This window comes from Procambarus clarkii, chromosome 9, assembly GCF_040958095.1.
Source record: "Procambarus clarkii isolate CNS0578487 chromosome 9, FALCON_Pclarkii_2.0, whole genome shotgun sequence".
In the NCBI taxonomy this organism is placed as follows: Eukaryota; Metazoa; Arthropoda; class Malacostraca; order Decapoda; family Cambaridae; genus Procambarus; species Procambarus clarkii.
In genome coordinates, this window is record NC_091158.1 from 40,751,028 (window position 1) to 40,772,730 (window position 21,703).

The 21,703-nt window shown below is 48.2% G+C and overlaps 2 protein-coding genes across 2 annotated transcripts; both read right to left on the bottom strand.

Annotated features, from left to right (window-relative positions):
* Positions 1 to 11,591: 11,591 nt before the first annotated feature.
* Positions 11,592 to 12,014, bottom strand: LOC138362912 (putative uncharacterized protein FLJ46204). The gene has a single exon (XM_069321490.1). The coding sequence runs from the start codon at positions 12,012 to 12,014 to the stop codon at positions 11,592 to 11,594; it is 423 nt and encodes a 140-aa protein (XP_069177591.1).
* A 52-nt stretch (positions 12,015 to 12,066) lies between these two features.
* On the bottom strand, positions 12,067 to 12,810 carry LOC138362913 (uncharacterized). Its single transcript, XM_069321491.1, has one exon. It carries the CDS (start codon positions 12,808 to 12,810, stop codon positions 12,067 to 12,069), a length of 744 nt encoding a protein of 247 aa, XP_069177592.1.
* Between the last annotated feature and the right edge of the window lie 8,893 nt (positions 12,811 to 21,703).

Here is a 21,703-nt window from a genome sequence, read left to right on the forward strand (position 1 = left end):
GAGGTTATGTCCAAGAAGCTGTGTCCAAGAGGACACAGCTTCTTGTGTCCCTCTGTGAAGCTTCTTGCTGTGAAGCTGTGAAGCTTCTTGCTTCTTGTGAAACTCTTGGACACAACCACTTGTACACAGCCACTTGTACACAGGACCAAGTGGCTGTGTACAAGTGGTTGTGTCCAAGAGTTTCTGTCCTAGTGGCTGTGGCGAAGATTTTGTGTCCAAGTGACTGTGTCTAAGAGGTTTTGTCCCAGTGGCTGTGGCCAAGTGGTTGTGTCCCAGTCGTTGTGTCCAAGTATTTGTGCCCAAGTGGCTGTGTCTATGTGACTGTGTTCACGTGGTTGTGTCCCAGTTGTTGTGTCCAAGTGACTGTCCATGTGACTGTGTCCAAGTGGTTGTGTCCAAGTGGCTTAGTCCAAGTGGCTGTGTCCAAGTGGCTGTGCCCACTGTGATTGTGTTCAAGTGGTTGTGTCCAAGTAACTGTGTCCAACTGGTTGTGTCCAAGTGCCTGTGTCCTTGTGGCTGTGTCCAAGTAACTGTGTCCAAGTGGTTGTGTCCAAATGACTGTATCCAAGTGGTTTTGTCCAAGTGGTTGTGTCCAAGTGACTATGTCGACGTGACTGCGTCCCAGTGGCTGTGCCCAAGTGGCTGCATCTAAGTTGCTGTGTCCAAGTGGCTGTGTCCAAGTACTCACCTAATTGTGCATGCGGGGGTTGGGCTTTGGCTCTTTGGTCCCGCCTCTCAACTGTCAATCAACTGGTGTACAGATTCCTGAGCCTACTGGGCTCTATCATATCTATATTTGAAACTGTGTATGGAGTCAGCCTCCACCACATCACTTCCTAGTGCATTCCATTTATTAACTACTCTGACACTGAAAAAATTCTTTCTAACGTCTCTGTGGCTCATCTGGGTACTAAGTTTCCACCTGTCTTCACTTGTTCGTGTCCCACCCGTGCTGCAGAGTTTGTCTTTGTCCACCCTGTCAATTCCCCTGAGAATTTTGTAGGTGGTTATCATGTCTCCCCTTACTCTTCTGTTTTCCAGGGATGTGAGGTTCAGCTCCTTTAGCCTTTCCTCGTAGCTCAATCCTCTCAGTTCCGGGACGAGCCTGGTGGCATACCGCTGAATCTTCTCTAACTTTGTCTTGTGTTTAACTAGGTATGGACTCCAGGCTGGAGCTGCATATTCCAGGATTGATCTTACATAAGTGGTATACAGGGTTCTGAAAGATTCCTTACACAAGTTTCTGAAGGCAGTTCTTATGTTGGCCAGTCTAGCCAACTAGAATATCATGCCGCTGATGATATTCTTTTGATGTGGGCCTCTGGGAACAGGTTCGGTGAGATATCAACCCCCAGATCCTTCTCTCTATTTGACTCTTGCAGGATTTCCCCTCCCAGATGATACCTTGTGTTCATTCTCCTGCTCCCTTCGCCTAATTTCATCACCTGACACTTTCCTGAGATGAACTTTAGCAGCCATTTTCTAGACCATTCCTCCAGTTTATCCAGGTCATCCTGTAGTCTCTGTCAATCTTCATCCGTCTTGATTCTTCTCATAATTTTTGCATCATCAGCAAACATTGAGAGGAACAAGTCTATACCCTCTGGAAGATCGTTCACATATATTAGAAACAGGATGGGTTCAAGTACTGAGCCCTGTGGGACTCCGCTGGTGACATCTCGCCACTCTGATGTCTCCCTCCTCACTGTTACTCGCTGTTTCCTGTTGCTTAAGTACTCCCTTATCCACTGGAGCATCTTCCATTTTACTCCTGCCTTTTGCTCCATTATTATTAACAGCCTTTTATGGGGTACTGTGTCAAAGGCTTTTTGGCAATTCAGGAAAATGCAGTCGGCCCACCCTTCTCTTTCCTGCCTATTTTTCGTTGCCTGGTCATAAAATTCTATTAAACCTGTGAGGCACGATTTACCATCTCTGAACCCATGTTGGTGGTGCGTTACAAAGTTATTTCCCTCCAGATGCTCTACGAGCCTTTTCCTCACGATCTTCTCCATCACCTTGCATGGTATACTAGTTAAGGAAACTGGCCTGTAATTCAGTGCCTCTTGCCTGTCACCCTTTTTGTATATTGGGACCACGTTAGCTGTTTTCCAACTTTCTGGTAAGTCTCCTGTTTCCAGTGACCTGTTATACACCATAGAGAGTGGCACACTTAGTGCTTCTGCACCTTCCTTTAGTATCCATGGTGAGATTCTGTCAGGCCCAACAGCCTTTGTCACATCCAGCTCCAGCAGACACCTTTTAACCTCATCACTGGTGAGGTCAAATTCCTCCAAGGTTGCTTGGAGTGGTTGAAGTGGTTGTGTCCAGGTGACTCTGTCCAAGTGGTTGTGTCCATGGAGTTGTGTTCAAGTGACTGTGTCCACGCTTCTGTGTCCTAGCTGCTGTGCCCAAGTGGCTGCGTCTAAGTGGCTGTGTCCAAGGGGCTGTGTCCAAGTGGATGTCTCCAAGAAGCTGCGTCCAAGTGGCTGTGTCCAAGTAACTGTGTTCAAATGGCTGCGTCCAAGTGACTATGTTCACGTGGCTGTGTCCAAGTGACTTTATCCATGTGGCTGTGTCCAAGTGGTTGTGTCCATGTGGTTGTGTCAAGTGGCTGTGTCCAATTGACTGTGTCAAAGTCTCTGTGTCTATGTACTCACCTAGTTGTACTCACCTAGTTGTGTTTGCGGGGGTTGAGCTCTGGCTCTTTGGTCCCGCCTCTCAACCGTCAATCAACAGGTGTACAGATTCCTGAGCCTATCGGGCTCTGTCATATCTACACTTGAAACTGTGTATGGAGTGAGCCTCCACCACATCACCCCCTAATGCATTCCCATATGTGGTTGTGTCCAAGTGGCTGTGTCCAAGTGACCGTGTCCAAGTACATGTATCAATGTGGATATGTCCAAGTGGTTCTCTCCAAGTGGTTCTGTCCAAGTGACTGTATCCCAGAGCCAGTGTCCAATTGGCTGTGTCCAAGTTACTGTGTCCAAGTTGCTGTGTCCATTTAACAGTGTCCAAGTGACTGACTGTGTCCAATTGGTTGTGTCCAAGTGGCTGTGTCCAAGTGACTGTGTTCAAGTGGCTGTGTCTAAGTGATTGTCCAAGTGGCTGCGTCCAAGTGCCTGTGTCCAAGTGGATGTATCCTAGTTGTTGTTTCCAAATGGTTGTGTCCAAGTAATGTGGTGGAACCTTTTGCTGGAACCTTTTGTTGAGTTCTTCACACACCTCTTTGTCATTCTCTGTGTACCTGTCCTCGCCCACCCTAAGTTTCATCACCTGTTCCTTCACTGTTGTCTTCCTCTTGATGTGACTGTGTAGTAGCTTTGGTTCGGTCTTGGCTTTATTAGCTATATCATTTTCATACCTTTTCTCAGCAGCTCTTCTCACACTAACATACTCGTTCCTGGTTCTCTGATATCTCTCTCTACTTCCTGGTGTTCTGTTATTACGGAAGTTCCACCATGCTCTTTTGTTCAGCTCCTTTGTTTTCATACATTCCCTATTAAACCACGGATTCTTCCTTTGCTTCTCTGTTTTTCCCTGTCGGGCTGGTATAAACCTGCTTACAGCCTCCTGACATTTTTGGGTGACATAGTCCATCATGTCTTGTACGGACTTGGTTCCGAGTTCTGTGTCCCAATGTATATCCCATAGGAATTTATTCATCTCCTCATAGTTTCCCTTTCGGTACGCCAGCCCTTTGTTTCCCAGTTCTTTTTTTGGGGTTGATAATTCCTAGCTCAACCAGGTACTCAAAGCTCAATACACTATGATCAGTCATTCCCAATGGGGCTTCCAACTTAACTTCCCTTATATCCGATTCATTTAGGGTAAATATCTGATCAAGCAAGGCTGGTTCATCCCCTCCTCTCATTCTTGTCGGTCCCTTGACGTGTTGACTTAGAAAGTTTCTTGTTGCCACATCCAGCAGCTTAGCTCTCCATGTGTCTGGGCCTCCAAGTGGGTCGCTGTTCCCCCAATCTATCTTCCCATGGTTGAAGTCTCCCGTGATTAGAAGTCTGGATCCGTTCCTGCTAGCCACAGAAGCTGCTCTCTCTATTATATTGATGGTGGCCAAGTTGTTTCTATCATATTCCTGTTTGGGTCTTCTGTCATTCGGTGGGGGGTTATATATGACTACTACTATAATTTTCTGTCCTCCAGTTGCTATGGTGCCTGAAATGTAGTCACTGAAACCTTTACAGTTCTGAATTACCATCTCTTCGAAGCTCCAACCTTCTTTTAGTAGCAAAGCTGCACCACCTCCTCCTCTCCCTTCTCTCTCTTTCCTCACTACATAGTAGCCCTGTAGAAACACTGCGTTTGTTATAGTTTTCGTTAGCTTTGTTTCGTTTGCTTTGGTTGTGTCTAAGTGGCTGTGGCCAAGTGACTGTGTGAAAGTGGCTGTCTCCAAGTAACTGTGTCCAAGTGGTTGTGTTCTAGTGCCTATGTCCAAATGACTATGTCCAAGTCCCTGTGTCAATGTACTCACTTAGTTGTACTCACCTAGTTGTGTTTGCGGGGGCTGAGCTCTAGCTCTTTGGTCCCGCTTCTCAACCGTCTGTCAACTGATGTACAAATTCCTGAGCCTACTGGGCTCTGTCATATCTACTTTTGAAACAGTGTATGGAGTCAGCCTCCACCACATCACTTCCTAGTGCATTCCATTTACTAACTATTCTGACACTGAAAAAGTTCTTTATAATGTCTCTGTGGCTCTTTTGGGTAATCAGCTTCCACCTGTGTCCCATTGTGCGTGTGCCACCCGTGTTAAATAATCCATCCTTGTCCACCCTGTCAATTCCCCTGAGAATTTTGTATGTGATGATCATGTCTCTCCTAGCTCTTCTGTGTTCGAGCGACGTGAGGTGAAGTTCACGTAGTCTTTCCTCATTACTCATGCCTCTTAGTTCTGGGACTAACCTAGTGGCATACCTCTGAACTTTTTCCAGCTTCGTTTTACTTGACTAGGTACGGGCTCCATGCTGGGGCTGCATACTCCAGGATTGGCCTTACATATGTGGTATACAAGGTTCTGAAGGATTCCTTACACAGGTTTCTGAAAACAGTTCTGATGTTAGCCAGCCTCGCATAGGCCGCTGATGTTTTAATTTTGATGTGGGCTTCAGGAGACAGGTTTGCCGTGATATCAACTCCCAGATCTTTCTCTCTTTCCGTTTCTTGAAGGCGTTCATTTCCCATTCGGTATCCAGAGACTGGCCTCCTAGTTTCATTACCTTACATTTACTTGGGATGAACTTTAGTAGCCATTTGTCGGACCATTCCTTCAGTTTGTCTAGGTCATCTTGTAGCCTCATACTATCCTCCTCCGTCCTGATTCTCCTCATAATTTTCGCGTCATCAGCAAACATCGAAAGGAACGAGTCAATTCAATCTGGAAGATCATGTGGATGTGGATGTGGATGTGTCCAAGTGGTTCTGTCCAAGTGCTTGTGTCCTATTTGCTGTGTCCAAGTGTCTGTGTCCCAGTGGCTGTGTCCAAGTGGTTGTGTCCAAGTTTCTGTGTCCAATTAACTGTGTCCAAGTGACTGTGTTCAAGTGACTGTGTCCATGTCCCTGTGTCAATGTGGATGTGTCGAAGTGGTTCTCTCCAAGTGGTTGTGTCCAAGTGCCTGTACTCACCTATTTGCTCACCTAATTGTGCATGCGGGGGTTTAGCTTTGGCTCTTTGGTCCCGCCTCTCAACTGTCAATCAACTGGTGTTCAGGTTCCTGAGCCTACTGGGCTCTATCATAGCTACATTTGAAACTTTGTAAGGAGTCAGCTTCCACCACATCACTTCCTAGTGCATTCCATTTATTAACTACTCTGACAATGAAAAAATTCTTTCTAACGTCTCTGTGGTTCATCTGGGTACTAAGTTTCCACCTGTGTCGCCTTGTTCGTGTCCCACCCATGCTGAAGAGTTTGTCTTTGTCCACCCTGTCAATTCCCCTGAGAATTTTGAAGGTGGTTATTATGTCTTCCCTTTCTCTTCTGTTTTCCAGGGACGTGAGGTTCAGCTCCTTTAGCCTTTCCTCGTAGCTCATTCCTGTCAGTTCCGGGACGAGCCTGGTGGCATACCGCTGAATCTTCTCTAGCATTGTCGTGTGTTTAACTAGGTATGGACTGTGGCTGTGTTCAAGTGATCGTGTCCAAGTGGTTGTATCCAAGAGGCTGTGTCCAATTGGCTGTGTCCAAGTTGTTGTTTCCAAGTGGTTGTGCCCAAGAGGCTGTGTCCATGTGGCTGTGTCCAAGTAACTGTGTCCAAGTGGCTGTGTCCATGCAACCCGTCCTCTGAAAAATTACGTCACTTTTGGCTCGTATGCGCGCTATGGCCAAATTTGGACGTAATTTGAAATGAAATCTACTCACAAAAGTGATGTTCTGTTCCGTTTTCTATTTGAGTCGTCCGGCTTACGCGCAGAGGTTATAAGATGACACTTTAAATTAACGTTTTTCATAACGTTTTGAAACTTTATGAGAATTTCCTGCCCACCTAACCTATCAGAGGACCCTCAACTTACTGTTGTTGAAAAAAAAATCCCAAATTTATTTTCATTTTTTTTCAATTTCAAATTACGTCCAAATTCGGATATACGGGCAAAGGGCCAAAAGCGACGTTCTTTTTAAGAAAACAGGTTGCCGTGCCGTGTCCAAGTGACTGTGTCCAAGTGGTTGTGTCCATGTGGCTGTGTTTAAGTGACTGTGTTCAAGAGGCTGTGTGGAAGTGGTTGTGTTCAAGTGATTGTGTCGAATTAACTGAGTCCAAGTGACTGTGTCCAAGTAAATGTGTCCAAGTGGTTGTGTCCAAGTATCTGTGTCCAAGTGGCTGTGTCCAAGTGACTGTGTCGAAGTGGCTGTGTCCAAGTGGTTGTGTTCAGGTTTCTATGTCCAAGTAACTGTGTCCAAGTGACTGTGTACATGTCCCTTTGTCAATGTTGATGTTTCCAAGTGGTTCTGTCCAAGTGGTTGTGTCCAAGTGGCTGTGTCCAAGTGCCTGTGTCCAAGTGGCTGGGTCTAAGTGGTTGAGTCCAAGCGACTGTGTCCAGGTGGTTGTGTCCAAGTGGTTGTGTCTAAGTGGCTGTGTCCAAGTGGGTGTGTCCAAGTGCCTGTGTCCAAGTGGCTGGGTCTAAGTGGTTGTGTCTAAGTGGCTGTGTCCAAGTGATTGTGAACAAGTGGTTGTGTCCAAGGGCCTGTGTCCAAGTGACTGGGTCTAAGTTGCTGAGTCCAATTGCCTATGTCAAAGTGGCTGTGTCCAAGTGGCTGTGTCCAAGTGTCCGTGTCCAAGTGACTGTGTCCAAATGGCTGTGTGCAATCGCCTGTGTCCAAGTTCCTGTGTCCAAGTGGTTGTGTCCAATTGGCTGTTTCCAAGTTGCTGTGACCAAGTGACTGTGTCGAAGTGGTTCTGTCCAAGTGGTTGTTCCCAAGAGGCTGTGTCCAAGTGGTTGTGTCCAAGTGGCTGTGTCCAAGTGACTTTGACCAAGTGGCGTGTCCAAGTAACTGTGTCTAAGTGGCTGTGTCCAAGTGGCTGTGTCCCAATGGTTGTGTCCAAGTGCCTGTGTCCAAGTGACACTGTCCAAGTGGTTGTGGTCAAGTGGCTGTGTCCAAGTGGCTGTGTCTAAGTGGCTGTGTTCAAGTGCCTGTGTCCAAATGGCTGTGCCCAAGTCAATGTGTCCAAGTAGTTGGGCGCAAGTGGCTGTGTGAAACTGGCTGTGTCCAAGCAGCTGTATCCAAGTGGGTGTGTCAAAGTGTCGTGCGCAAGTGGCTGTGTCCAAGGGGCTGTGTCCATGTGGCTGTGTCCAAGTAACTGTGTCCAAGCAGCTGTGTCCAAGTGGTTGTTTCCAAGTGTCTGTTTATAAGTGGCTGTGTCCAAGTGCTTCTTTATAAGTGGTTGTGTCGAAGTTAATGTGTCCAAGAGACTGAGTCCAAGTGACTGTGTCCAAAAGACTGTGCCCAAGTGACTGTGTCGAAATGGTTGTGTCTAATTGGCTGTGTCCAATTAGCTGTGTGTAAGTGACTGTGTCCAAGTGGTTTTGTCCAGGTGGCTGTGCCCAAGTGCCTGTGTCCTATTTGATATGTCCAAGTGTCTGTGTCCAAGTGGCTGTGTCCAAGTGATGTGTCCAAGTGTCTGTGTCTAAATTACTGTGTCCAAGTGCCTGTGTCCTATTTGATGTGTCCAAGTGTCTGTGTCCAAGTGTCTGTGTCCAAGTGGCTGTGTCCAAGTGATGTGTCCAAGTGACTGTAACCAAGTAACTTTGTCCAAGTGACTGTGTACAGGAGACTGTGTCCATGTCCCTGTGTCAATGTGGATGTGTCCAAGTGGTTCTATCCATATGGTTGGGTCAAAGTGGGTGTGTCCAAGAGGATGTGTTCAAGTGGATGTGTCCAAGTTACTGTGTCCAAGTGGTTGTGTCCAAGTGGTTGTGTCCAAGTGGCTGTGTCCAAGTGTCTGTGTCCAAGTGTCTGTGTCTAAGTTACTGTGCCCAAGTGCCTGTGTCCAAATGGCTGTGCCCATGTCACTGTGTTCAAATGATTATGTCCAAGTGACTCTGTGGAAGTTACTGTGCCAAGGTGGCTGTGTCCAAGTGACTCTATCCAAGAGGCTGTGTCCAAGTAGTTGTGTCCAAGTGATTGTGTCCAAGTGGTTGTGTCCAAGAGGCTGTGTCAAAGCAGCTGCGTCCAAGTGGTTGTTTCCAAGTGGTTGTTTCCAAGTGGTTGTGCCCATGTGGCTGTGTCCACGTTAATGTGTCAAAGTGGCTAAGTCCAAGTGACTGTGTCCAAGTTGCTGTGTCCAAGTGGTTGTTTCCAAATGGCGGTGACCAAGTGTCAGTCTTCAAGTGGGTATGTACAATTCGCTGTGTCAATGTGGTTGTGCCCAAGAAGCGTTGTCCTAGTGGTTGTGTCCAAGTGGTTGCGCCCAAAAAACTGTGTCCAAGTTGTTGTTTCCAAGTGGTTGTGTCCATGTGGCTCTGTCCAAGTGACAGTGTCAAAGTGGCGTGTCTAAGTAACTGTGTTCAAGTGGCTGTGTACAAGTGGATATGTCCAAGGGGCTGTGTCGAAGTCGCTGTGTCCATGTGGCTGAGTCCAAATGACTGTGTCCAAGCAGCTGTGTCCAAGTGACTGTGTCCAAGTGCCTCATTATAAGTGGCTGTGTCCAAGTGGCTTTCCAAAAAAGTTGTGTCCAAGTGACTGTGTCCAAGTGATTGTGTCCTAGAGGTTGTGTCCAAGAGACTGAGTCCAAGTGACTGTGTCCAAGTGGCTGTGTCCACGTGACTTTGTCCAAGTGACTGTGCCCAAGTGGTTGTATCCAAGTGACTGTGCCCAAGTGACTGTGTCCACGTGACTTTGTCCAAATGACTGTATCCTCGTGACTGTGTCCAAGTGACTATGCCCAAGTGGCTGTGCCCAAGTGGTTGTATCCAAGTGGTTGTTTCCAAGTGGCTGTGTCCAAATACCTGTGTCCAAGTGGCTGTGTCCAAGTGGTTGTGTCCAAGTGGTTGTTCCCAAAAGGCTGTGTTCAAGTGAGTGTGTCCAAGTAGTTTTGTCCAAGTGGTTGTGCCCAAAAGGCTGTGTCCAAGTGACTGTGTCCAAGTGGTTGTGTCCAAGTGGTTGTGTCCAAAAGACTGAGTCCAAGTGACTGTGTCCAAGTGACTGTGTCCAAGTGACTGTGTCCAAGTATTTGTGTCCAATTGGCTGTGTCTAAGTGGCTGTGTCCAAGTGGCTGTGTCCAAGTGGCTGTGTTCAAGTGACTGTGTCCACGTGACTGTGTTTAAGTGACTGTGTCTAAGTGCCTATGTCCTAGTGGCTGTGTCTAAGTGGCTGTGTCCCAGTGGTTGTTTCCATATGGCTGTGTCCAAATGACTGTGTCCAAGTGGCTGTGTCGAAGTGTCTGTGTCCAATTAGCTTTGTGAAAGTGTTGTGCTCAAGAGGCTGTGTCCAAGTGGCTGTGTCCAACTGGTTGTGTCCAAGGGATTGTGTCCAAAAAGCTGTGTTCAAATGAGTGTGTCCAAGTGGTTGTGTACAAGTGGTTGTGCCCAAAAGGCTGTGTCCAAGTGGCTGTGTCCAAGTGGTTGTGTCCAAGTGCCTGTTTATAAGTGGTTGTATCCAAGTGACTGTGTCCAAGTGGTTGTGTACAAGTGGTTGTGTCCAAGAGAATGAGTCCAAGTGACTGTGTCCAAGTGACTGTGTCCAAGTGACTGTGTCCACGTGGTTGTGTCCAATTGGCTGTGTCCAAGTGGTTCTGTCCAAGTGACTGTGTCGAAGTGGTTGTGTCCAAGCGACTGTGTCGAAGTGGCTGTGTCCAAGTGAATATGTCCAAGTTGCTGTATCCAAGTGGCTGTGTCTAAGTGACTGTGTCCACGTGACTGTGACCTGTGACCACGTGAACTGCGTCCACGTGACTGAGTTCAAGTGACTGTGTTTAAGTAGCTTTGTCCAAGTGGCTTTGTCCAAGTGATTGTTTACTAGTAGCTGTGTGCAAATGCCTGTGTCGAAGTGGCTGTGTCCAATTAGCTGTGTCAAAGTGGTTGTGTGCAAGACGCTTTGTCCAAGTGACTGTGTACAAGTGGATAGTTCCAAGTGGTTGTGTCTAAGTATTTGTGTCCTTGTAGCTGTGGCCAAGTGACTGTGTCCAAGTCGCTGTGTCCAAGTGATTTTGTCGAAGAGTTTGTGTCCTAGTGGCTGTGTCCAAATGACTGTGTCTAAGTGGTTGTGACCAAGTGTTTATGTCCTAGTGGCTGTGGTTGTGTCCAAGTAGTTCTGTCCAAGTGACTGTGTCCAAGTGGCTGTTGCCAAGTGGCTGTGTCCAAGTGACAACGTCCAAGTGATTGTGTCCAGGTGTTTGTGTCCTAGTGACTGTGTCTAAGTGTCAGTGTCCAATTTTCTGCGTCCAAGTTTCTGTGTCCAAGTGGCTGAGTCCAAGTGGCTGTGTTCAAGTGACTGTGGTCAAGTGGTAAGGCCAAAGTTGCTGATTCCAAGTGACTGTGTTCAAGTGGTTCTGTCCAAGTGGTAGTGTCCAAGTGGCTGTGTCCAAGTGCCAGTGTCCCCTTTGCTGTGCCCAAGTTACTGTGTCCAAGTAGCTGTGTCGAAGTGGTTATGTCCAAGTGATTGTATCTAACGACTGTCCAAGAGGTTGAGTCCAAGTGGCTGTCTCCAAGTAACTCTGTCTAAGTGACTGAGTCCAGTGCTTGTATCCTAGTGTCTGTGTCCAAGTGCCTGTTTCCAAGTGCCTGCGTCCAAGTAACTGCACCCAAGTGGATGTGTCCAAGTGACTGTGTTCAAGTGGCTGCGTCCAAGTGACTTTATTTATATGGCTTTGTCCATGTGGTTGTGTCCAAGTGGCTGTGACCAAGTAACTGTGTCCATGTACCAGTATCCATGTGGATGTGTCTAAGTGGCTGAGTCCAAGTGGCTGAGTCCAAGTGGCTGTGCTCAAGTGACTGTGGTCTAGTGGTAGTGCCAAAGTTGCTGATTCCAAGTGACTGGCGTTCAAGTGGATGCGTCCAAGTGACTGTGTCCAAGTGGCTGGGTCTAAGTGGTTGAGTCCAAGCGACTGTGTCCAGGTGGTTGTGTCCAAGTGGCTGTGTCTAAGTGGCTGTGTCCAAGTAGGTGTGTCCAAATGACTGTGCCCAAGTGACTGTGTCCAAATGGCTGTGTGCAATCGCCTGTGTCCAAGTTCCTGTGTCCAAGTGGTTGTGCACAAGTGGCTGTGTCCAAGTGACTGTGTCCACGTGATTGTGTTCAAGTAACTGTGTCCAAGTTGTTGTTTTCAAGTTGTTGTGTCCAAGAGGCTGTGTCCAAATGGCTGTGTCCAAGTAGCTGTGTCCAAGTGACCGTGCCCAAGTGGCGTGTCCAAGTAACAGTTTCCAAGTGGCTGTGTCCAATTGGCTGTGTCCAAGTGATTGTGTCCAAGTAGCTGTGTCCAAGTTGTTGTTTTCAAGTTGTTGTGTCCAAGAGGCTGTGTCCAAATGGCTGTGTCCAAGTTCCTGTGTCCAAGTGGCTGTGTCCATGTGGCTGTGTCCAAGTGATTGTGTCCAAGTAACTGTCTCCAAGTTGTTGTTTTCAAGTTGTTGTGTCCAAGAGGCTGTGTCCAAATGGCTGTGTCCAAGTAGCTGTGTCCAAGTGACCGTGCCCAAGTGGCGTGTCCAAGTAACTGTTTCCAAGTGGCTGTGTCCAATTGGCTGTGTCCAAATGGCTGTGTACAAGTGCCTGTGTCCAAGTGGTTTTGCCCAAGTGGCAATGTCCAAGTAGCTGTGTCCATGTGGCTGGGTCCATGTGACTGTGTCCAAGTGGTTGTGTCCAAGTGGCTGTGTTTAAGAGACTGAGTACAAGTGACTGTGTCCAAAAGACTGTGTCCAAGTGACTGTGTTGAAGTGGTTGTGTCCAATTGGCTGTTTCCAAGTTGCTGTGACCAAGTGACTGTGTCGAAGTGGTTCTGTCCAAGTGGTTGTGCCCAAGAGGCTGTGTCCAAGTGGTTGTGTCCAAGTGACTTTGACCAAGTGGCGTGTCCAAGTAACTGTGTCTAAGTTGCTGTGTCCAAGTGGCTGTGTCCCAATGGTTGTGTCCAAGTGCCTGTGTCCATGTCCCTATGTCAATGTGGATGTGTCCAAGTAGTTCTGTCCAAATGGTTGGGTCAAAGTGGGTGTGTCCAAGTAACTGTGTCCAGGTGGTTGTGTCCAAGTTACTGTGTCCAAGTGACTGTGTCCAAGTGGTTGTGTTCAAGTGGCTGTGTCCAAGTGCCTGTGTCCTATTTGCTGTGTCCAAGTGTCTGTGTCCAAGTGGCTGTATCCAAGTGACTGTGTCCATGTCCCTGTGTCAATGTGGATGTGTTCAAGTAGTTCTATCCAAATGGTTGGGTCAAAGTGGGTGTGTCCAAGTGGTTGTGTCCAAGTGGCTGTGACGAAGTGGATGTGTCCAAGTGGGTGTGTCCAAGTTACTGTGTCCAAGTGACTGTGTCCAAGTGGTTGTGTCCAAGTGGCTGTGTCCAAGTGTCTGTGTCTAAGTGGCTGTGTTCAAGTGTCTGTGTCCAAATAGTTGTGCCCAAGTCACTGTGTTCAAATAGTTGTGTCCAAGTGACTGTGTCGAAGTGACTGTGCCAAGGTGGCTGTGTCCAAGTGACTCTATCCAAGAGGCTGTGTCCAAGTAGTTGTGTCCAAGTGATTGTGTCCAAGTGGTTGTGTCCAAGAGGCTGTGTCCAAGTGGCTGTTGCCAAGTTGTTGTTTCCAGGTGGTTGTGCCCATGTAGCTGTGTCCATGTGGATGTGTCAAAGGGTTTGTATCCAAGTGCCGTGTCCAGGTGGCTGTGTCCAAGTGGTTGGGCGCAAGTGGCTGTGTCAAACTGGCTGTGTCCATGTTGCTGTGTCCAAGTGACTGTGTCCAAGCAGCTGTATCCAAGTGGGTGTGTCAAAGTCCTGTTTATATTTGGCTGTGTCCAAGTGGCTGTGTCCAAGTGGTTGTGTCGAAGTGTCGTGCGCAAGTGGCTGTGTCCATGGGGCTGTGTCCATGTGGCTGTGTCCAAGTAACTGTGTCCAAGCAACTGTGTCCAAGTGGTTGTTTCCAAGTATCTGTTTGTAAGTGGCTGTGTCCAAGTGCTTGTTTATAAGTGGTTGTGTCGATGTTAATGTGTCCAAGAGACTGAGTCCAAGTGACTGTGTCCAAAAGACTGTGCCCAAGTGACTGTGTCGAAATGGTTGTGTCTAACTGACTGTGTCCAATTAGCTGTGTGTAAGCGACTGTGTCCAAGTGGTTTTATCCAGGTGGCTGTGTCCAAGTGCCTGTGCCCTATTTGATGTGTCCAAGTGTCTGTGTCCAAGTGGCTGTGTCCAAGTGATGTGTCCAAGTGTCTGTGTCTAAGTTACTGTGTCCAAGTGCCTGTGTCCTATTTGATGTGTCCAAGTGTCTGTGTCCAAGTGGTTGTGTCCAAGTGGCTGTGTCCAAGTGTCTGTGTCTAAGTTACTGTGCCCAAGTGCCTGTGTCCAAATGGTTGTGCCCATGTTACTGTGTTCAAATAATTATGTCCAAGTGACTCTGTGGAAGTTACTGTGCCAAGGTGGCTGTGTCCAAGTGACTCTATCCAAGAGGCTGTGTCCAAGTAGTTGTGTGCAAGTGATTGTGTCCAAGTGGTTGTGGTCCAAGAGGCTGTGTCAAAGCAGCTGCGTCCAAGTGGTTGTTTCCAAGTGGCTGTGTTTAAGAGACTGAGTACAAGTGACTGTGTCCAAAAGACTGTGTCCAAGTGACTGTGTTGAAGTGGTTGTGTCCAATTGGCTGTTTCCAAGTTGCTGTGACCAAGTGACTGTGTCGAAGTGGTTCTGTCCAAGTGGTTGTGCCCAAGAGGCTGTGTCCAAGTGGTTGTGTCCAAGTGACTTTGACCAAGTGGCGTGTCCAAGTAACTGTGTCTAAGTTGCTGTGTCCAAGTGGCTGTGTCCCAATGGTTGTGTCCAAGTGCCTGTGTCCATGTCCCTATGTCAATGTGGATGTGTCCAAGTAGTTCTGTCCAAATGGTTGGGTCAAAGTGGGTGTGTCCAAGTAACTGTGTCCAGGTGGTTGTGTCCAAGTTACTGTGTCCAAGTGACTGTGTCCAAGTGGTTGTGTTCAAGTGGCTGTGTCCAAGTGCCTGTGTCCTATTTGCTGTGTCCAAGTGTCTGTGTCCAAGTGGCTGTATCCAAGTGACTGTGTCCATGTCCCTGTGTCAATGTGGATGTGTTCAAGTAGTTCTATCCAAATGGTTGGGTCAAAGTGGGTGTGTCCAAGTGGTTGTGTCCAAGTGGCTGTGTCGAAGTGGATGTGTCCAAGTGGGTGTGTCCAAGTTACTGTGTCCAAGTGACTGTGTCCAAGTGGTTGTGTCCAAGTGGCTGTGTCCAAGTGTCTGTGTCTAAGTGGCTGTGTTCAAGTGCCTGTGTCCAAATAGCTGTGCCCAAGTCACTGTGTTCAAATAGTTGTGTCCAAGTGACTGTGTCGAAGTGACTGTGCCAAGGTGGCTGTGTCCAAGTGACTCTATCCAAGAGGCTGTGTCCAAGTAGTTGTGTCCAAGTGATTGTGTCCAAGTGGTTGTGTCCAAGAGGCTGTGTCCAAGTGGCTGTTGCCAAGTTGTTGTTTCCAGGTGGTTGTGCCCATGTAGCTGTGTCCATGTGGATGTGTCAAAGGGTTTGTATCCAAGTGCCGTGTCCAGGTGGCTGTGTCCAAGTGGTTGGGCAAGTGGCTGTGTCAAACTGGCTGTGTCCATGTTGCTGTGTCCAAGTGACTGTGTCCAAGCAGCTGTATCCAAGTGGGTGTGTCAAAGTCCTGTTTATATTTGGCTGTGTCCAAGTGGCTGTGTCCAAGTGGTTGTGTCGAAGTGTCGTGCGCAAGTGGCTGTGTCCATGGGGCTGTGTCCATGTGGCTGTGTCCAAGTAACTGTGTCCAAGCAACTGTGTCCAAGTGGTTGTTTCCAAGTATCTGTTTGTAAGTGGCTGTGTCCAAGTGCTTGTTTATAAGTGGTTGTGTCGATGTTAATGTGTCCAAGAGACTGAGTCCAAGTGACTGTGTCCAAAAGACTGTGCCCAAGTGACTGTGTCGAAATGGTTGTGTCTAACTGACTGTGTCCAATTAGCTGTGTGTAAGCAACTGTGTCCAAGTGGTTTTATCCAGGTGGCTGTGTCCAAGTGCCTGTGCCCTATTTGATGTGTCCAAGTGTCTGTGTCCAAGTGGCTGTGTCCAAGTGATGTGTCCAAGTGTCTGTGTCTAAGTTACTGTGTCCAAGTGCCTGTGTCCTATTTGATGTGTCCAAGTGTCTGTGTCCAAGTGGTTGTGTCCAAGTGGCTGTGTCCAAGTGTCTGTGTCTAAGTTACTGTGCCCAAGTGCCTGTGTCCAAATGGCTGTGCCCATGTCACTGTGTTCAAATAATTATGTCCAAGTGACTCTGTGGAAGTTACTGTGCCAAGGTGGCTGTGTCCAAGTGACTCTATCCAAGAGGCTGTGTCCAAGTAGTTGTGTCCAAGTGATTGTGTCCAAGTGGTTGTGTCCAAGAGGCTGTGTCAAAGCAGCTGCGTCCAAGTGGTTGTTTCCAAGTGGTTGTTTCCAAGTGGTTGTGCCCATGTGGCTGTGTCCACGTTAATGTGTCAAAGTGGCTAAGTCCAAGTGACTGTGTCCAAGTTGCTGTGTCCAAGTGGTTGTTTCCAAATGGCGGTGACCAAGTGTCAGTCTTCAAGTGGGTATGTACAATTCGCTGTGTCAATGTGGTTGTGCCCAAGAAGCGTTGTCCTAGTGGTTGTGTCCAAGTGGTTGCGCCCAAAAAACTGTGTCCAAGTTGTTGTTTCCAAGTGGTTGTGTCCATGTGGCTCTGTCCAAGTGACAGTGTCAAAGTGGCGTGTCTAAGTAACTGTGTTCAAGTGGCTGTGTCCAAGTGGATATGTCCAAGGGGCTGTGTCGAAGTCGCTGTGTCCATGTGGCTGAGTCCAAATGACTGTGTCCAAGCAGCTGTGTCCAAGTGACTGTGTCCAAGTGGTTGTGTCCAATTGGCTGTGTCCAAGTGCCTGTGTTCAAGTGACTGTCGAAGTGGTTGTATCCAAGTGGCTGTGTCCAAGTGGCTGTGCCCAAGTGACTGTGTCCAAGTGACTGTGTCAACGTGACTTTGTCCAAGTGATTGTATCCTCGTGACTGTGTTCAAGTGACTGTGTCCAAGTGGCTATGTCCAAGTGGCTGTGCCCAAGTGGTTGTATCCAAGTGGTTGTGCCCAAAAGGCTGTGTCCAAGTGACTGTGTCCAAGTGGTTGTGTCCAAGTGGTTGTGTCCAAAAGACTGAGTCCAAGTGACTGTGTCGAAGTGACTGTGTCCAAGTCGTTGTGTCCAATTGGCTGTGTCTTAGTGGGTGTCCAGGTGGCTGTGTCCAAGTGGCTGTGTCCAAGTGGCTGTGTTCAAGTGACTGTGTCCAAGTGACTATGTTTAAGTGGCTGTGTCTAAGTGGCTATGTCCTAGTGGCTGTGTCTAAGTGGCTGTGTCCCAGTCGTTGTTTCCATATGGCTGTGCCCAAATGACTATGTCCAAGTGGCTGTGTCGAAGTGGCTGTGTCCAATTAGCTGTGACAAAGTGATTGTGCCCAAGAGGCTGTGTCCAAGTGTGTGTGTCCAAGTGGTTGTGTCCAAGTAGTTGTGTCCAAAAGGCTGTGTTCAAATGAGTGTGTCCAAGTAGTTTTGTCCAAGTGGCTGTGCCCAAAAGGCTGTGTCCAAGAGGCTCTGTCCAAGTGGTTGTGTCCAAGTGCCTGTTTATAAGTGGTTGTGTCGAAGTGCCTGTTTATAAGTGGTTGTATCCAAGTGACTGTGTCCAAGTGGTTGTGTACAAGTGGTTGTGTCCAAGAGAATGAGTCCAAGTGACTGTGTCCAAGTGACTGTGTCCAAGAGACTGTGTCCACGTGGTTGTGTCCAATTGGCTGTGTCCAAGTGGTTCTGTCCAAGTGACTGTGTCGAAGTGGTTCTGACCAAGTGGCTGTGTCTAAGTGACTGTGTCCAAGTGACTGTGTCCATGTGACTGTGTCCACGTGACTGTGACCTGTGACCACGTGGACTGTGTCCACGTGACTGAGTTCAAGTGAATGTGTCCAAGTTGGTTTGTCCAAGTGGCTGTGTCTAAGTGATTGTTTACTAGTGGCTGTGTGCAAATGCCTGTGTCGAAGTGGCTGTGTCCAATTAGCTGTGTCAAAGTGGTTGTGCGCAAGAGGCTGTGTCCAAGTGACTGTGTACAAGTGGTTGGTTCCAAGTTGTTGTGTCCAAGTATTTGTGTCCTTGTAGCTGTGGCCAAGTGACTGCGTCCAAGTCGCTGTGTCCAAGTGGTTTTGTCCAAGAGTTTTGTGTCCTAGTGACTGTGGCGAAGTGGCTGTGTCTAAGTGTCAGTGTCCAATTTTCTGCGTCCAAAATACTGTGTCCAAGTGACTGTTTTCAACTGGTCGTGTCCAAGTGGCTGTGTCCAAGTGACTGTAACCAAGTACCTGTATCCATGAGGATGTGTCCAAGTGGTTCTGTCCAAGTGGTTGTGTCCAAGTGACTGTGTCCAAGTGCCAGTGTCCCCTTTGCTGTGCCCAAGTTACTGTGTCCAAGTAGCTGTGTCGAAGTGGTTGTGTCCAAGTGATTGTGTCTAAGTGACTGTCCAAGTGTTACGGCCTTATTGGGTCGCAACTGGGGTTCTTCTCTGATGTTATTAGAGTTTGGGTATCCGGCCCTAAGTTAGTAGTGGCTTTCAAAGGGTGTGTTCCGTAACGCAAGTAAATTAAAGGGGAAGGGATACAAATTCACTAAATTAAATATATATTCACCACCACCAATAAATAAATATATAAACAGTCACTCGCTGGGGCTATGACTACACTTATGTACAGAATGGTCTTCCCCTGAAGACACAGGATGCTCCACGGTGCTCAACGATGCTTAGCCCTGGTTCTCTTCTTGTGGCCTCACTATGAATCCTTCGATTCTCTAGGCGAGTCTACCCTGGCCACAGGCCAGCCAAATCACAGTCCTACTGGGTGCACCGTCGTGGAGGCCTTCAACAACAAATCCAGCCTGTAGTTGGCAGGTTCCAATCAGCTCTGTTGCGTAGGCCACTCCACGAACGATACTAGGGTTGCAAGCCCTAGGCAGGAGCCTCGTGTGATTCCGCTGATCAATCTCCTCACCACAACACCCCAGTGGCTAGTCTTCTCCACCAGTCAGCCCCGGGTACGACAATTCCTGGTTCTGCCACGTCATAGGCAGGCTAACACAACAGTGTTCATCCGGGGGGTGACTCACAGCTTCTGCAGCAAACACGTGGAGATACTATGGCTGCCTTGGGTAGTCTGATCCATCGTCTAATACAGCAGTCCCAGGTCGACTCTGTAATCAGACACGTCATTAGTACTGGTTACACTCTAGGGCACCTCACTTACAGGCTTAGACACAAACGTCCACCTATCCACTCCATAGATGGCGTTGCTGTCTAAGCGTCACCTCACCAGAGGTCAGCAGCGGCTATGTTACGAGCTCAATAAGACGGGAAACCAGCCCCTGTGGCCGGTATATCTCGTCCTCACTAGATGGCGTCGTCCATTGGGAGGGGGTTTCGGGAGCTGACCCACAGATGGCGTTGTCTTCACCGCTCCGTGCTACGACGCTGGGCCCGGGTCCGTAACACCAAGAGGTTGAGTCCAATTGGCTGTCTCCAAGTAACTCTGTCTAAGCGACTGAGTCCAGTGCTTGTGTCCTAGTGTCTGTGTCCAAGTGCCTGTTTCCAAGTGCCTGCGTCCAAGTAACTGCACCCAAGTGGATGTGTCCAAGTGACTGTGTTCAAGTGGCTGCGTCCAAGTGACTTTATTTATATGGCTTTGTCCATGTGGTTGCGTCCAATTGACTGTGTCCAAGTCTCTGTGTCCATGTGATTGTGTCCAAGTGGCTGTGACCAAGTAACTGTGTCCATGAACCAGTATCCATGTGGATGTGTCCACGTGGCTGTGTCCAAGTGCCAGTGTCCAATTTCCTGCGTCCAAGTTACTGTGTCTAAGTGGCTGAGTCCAAGTGGCTGTGGCCAAGTGACTGTGGTCTAGTGGTAGTGCCAAAGTTGCTGATTCCAAGTGACTGGCGTTCAAGTGGATGCGTCCAAGTGACTGTGTCCAAGAGGCTGCGTCCAAGTGGCTGTGTCCAAGGGACTGTGTTCAAGTGGCTGTGTCCAAGTGGCTGTGTCCAAGTGGCTGTGTCCATGTGGCTGGGTCCAAGTGACTGTGTCCAAGCATTTGTGTCCAAGTGGTAGTGTCCAAATGCAACATTATTAGTGGCTGTGTCCAAGTGGCTGTGTCCACGTTGTTGTGTCCAAGTGGTTGTGCCCAAAAGGATGTGTCCAAGTGGCTAAGTCCAAGTGGCTGTGTCCAAGATGTTGTGCCCAGAAGGCTGTGTCGAAGTGGCTGTGTCCAAGTGGTTTTGTCCAAGTGGTTGTTCCCAAAAAGCTGTGTCCAAAAGGCTGTATCCAAGTGGCTGTGTCCAAGTGGTTGTGCCCAATAAGCTGTGTCCAAGTGACTGTGTCCAAGTGCCTGTTTATAAGTGGTTGTGTCCAAGTGACTGTGTGCAAGTGGTTGTGTCCAAGTGGTTGTGTCCAAGTGACGTTATTCATGTGGCTTTGTCCATGTGGCTGTGTCCAGGTGGCTGTGTCCAAGTGCTTTTGTCCAAGTGGTTGTGTCCATGGGGTTGTGTCCAATTGACTGTGTCCAAGTCTCTGTGTCCTTGTGGTTGTGTCCAAGTGGCTGTGACCAAGTAACTGTGTCCAAGTACCAGTATCCATGTGGATGAGTCCAAGTGGTTTTGTCCAAGTGGTTGTGTCCAAGTGACTGTGTTAAAGTGACTGTGTTCAAGTGGCTGTGTCCAAGTCGCTGTGTCCAAGTGACTGTGTCCAAGTGGCTAAGTCCTAGTGTCTGTGTTCAATTAGCTGTGTCCAATTGGTTGTTTCCAAGTGGCTGTGTCCAAATGCCTGTGTCCAAGTGGCTGTGTCGAAGTGGCTGTGTCCAATTAGCTGTGTCAAAGTGATTGTGCCCAAGAGGCTGCGTCCATGTGGCTGTGTCCAAGTGACTGTGTTCAAGTGCCTGTGTTCAAGTGGATGAGTCCAAGAGGCTGTGTCCAAGAGGGTGTGTCCAAGTGACTGTGTTTAAGTGGCTGTGTCCAAGTGACTGTTTTCAACTGGTTGTGTCCAAGTGACTTAATTTATGTGGCTTTGTCTATATGGCTGTGTCCAAGCGGCTGTGTCCAAGTACTCACCTAATTGTGCTTGCGGGGGTTGAGCTTTGGCTCTTTGGTCCCGCCTCTCAACTGTCAATCAACTGGTGTACAGATTCCTGAGCCTACTGGGCTCTATCATATCTACATTTGAAACTGTGTATGGAGTCAGCCTCCACCACATCACTTCCTAGTGCATTCCATTTATTAACTACTCTGACACTGAAAAAATTCTTTCTAACGTCTCTGTGGCTCATCTGGGTACTAAGTTTCCACCTGTGTCCCCTTGTTCGTGTCCCACCCGTGCTGAAGAGTTTGTCTTTGTCCACCCTGTCAATTCCCCTGAGAATTTTGTAGGTGGTTATCATGTCTCCCCTTACTCTTCTGTTTTCCAGGGATGTGAGGTTCAGCTCCTTTAGCCTTTCCTCGTAGCTCAATCCTCTCAGTTCCGGGACGAGCCTGGTGGCATACCGCTGAATCTTCTCTAACTTTGTCTTGTGTTTAACTAGGCATGGACTCCAGGCTGGAGCTGCATACTCCAGGATTGGTCTTACATAAGTGGTATACAGGGTTCTGAAAGATTCCTTACACAAGTTTCTGAAGGCAGTTCTTATGTTGGCTAGTCTAGCATATGCCGCTGATGATATTCTTTTGATGTGGGCCTCTGGGGACAGGTTCGGAGTGATATCAACCCCCAGATCCTTCTCTCTATTTGATTCTTGCAGGATTTCCCCTCCCAGATGATACCTTGTGTTCAGCCTCCTGCTCCCTTCGCCTAATTTCATCACCTTACACTTTCCAGAGTTGAACTTCAGCAGCCATTTTCTAGACCATTCCTCCAGTTTATCCAGGTCATCCTGTAGTCTCTGTCTATCTTCATCCGTCTTGATTCTTCTCATAATTTTTGCATCATCAGCAAACATCGAGAGGAATGAGTCTATACCCTCTGGAAGATCGTTCACATATATTAGAAACAGGATGGGTCCAAGTACTGAGC

What these genes read in the sequence shown, in the direction of transcription:
- LOC138362912 (XM_069321490.1), bottom strand. Translation starts at nt 12,014, where the DNA reads ATGGACACAGCCACTTGGACACAGGAACTTGGACACAGCCATTTGGAC.
- LOC138362913 (XM_069321491.1), bottom strand. Translation starts at nt 12,810, where the DNA reads ATGGACACAGTCACTTGGATACAGCCACTTGGACACAGACACTTGGAC.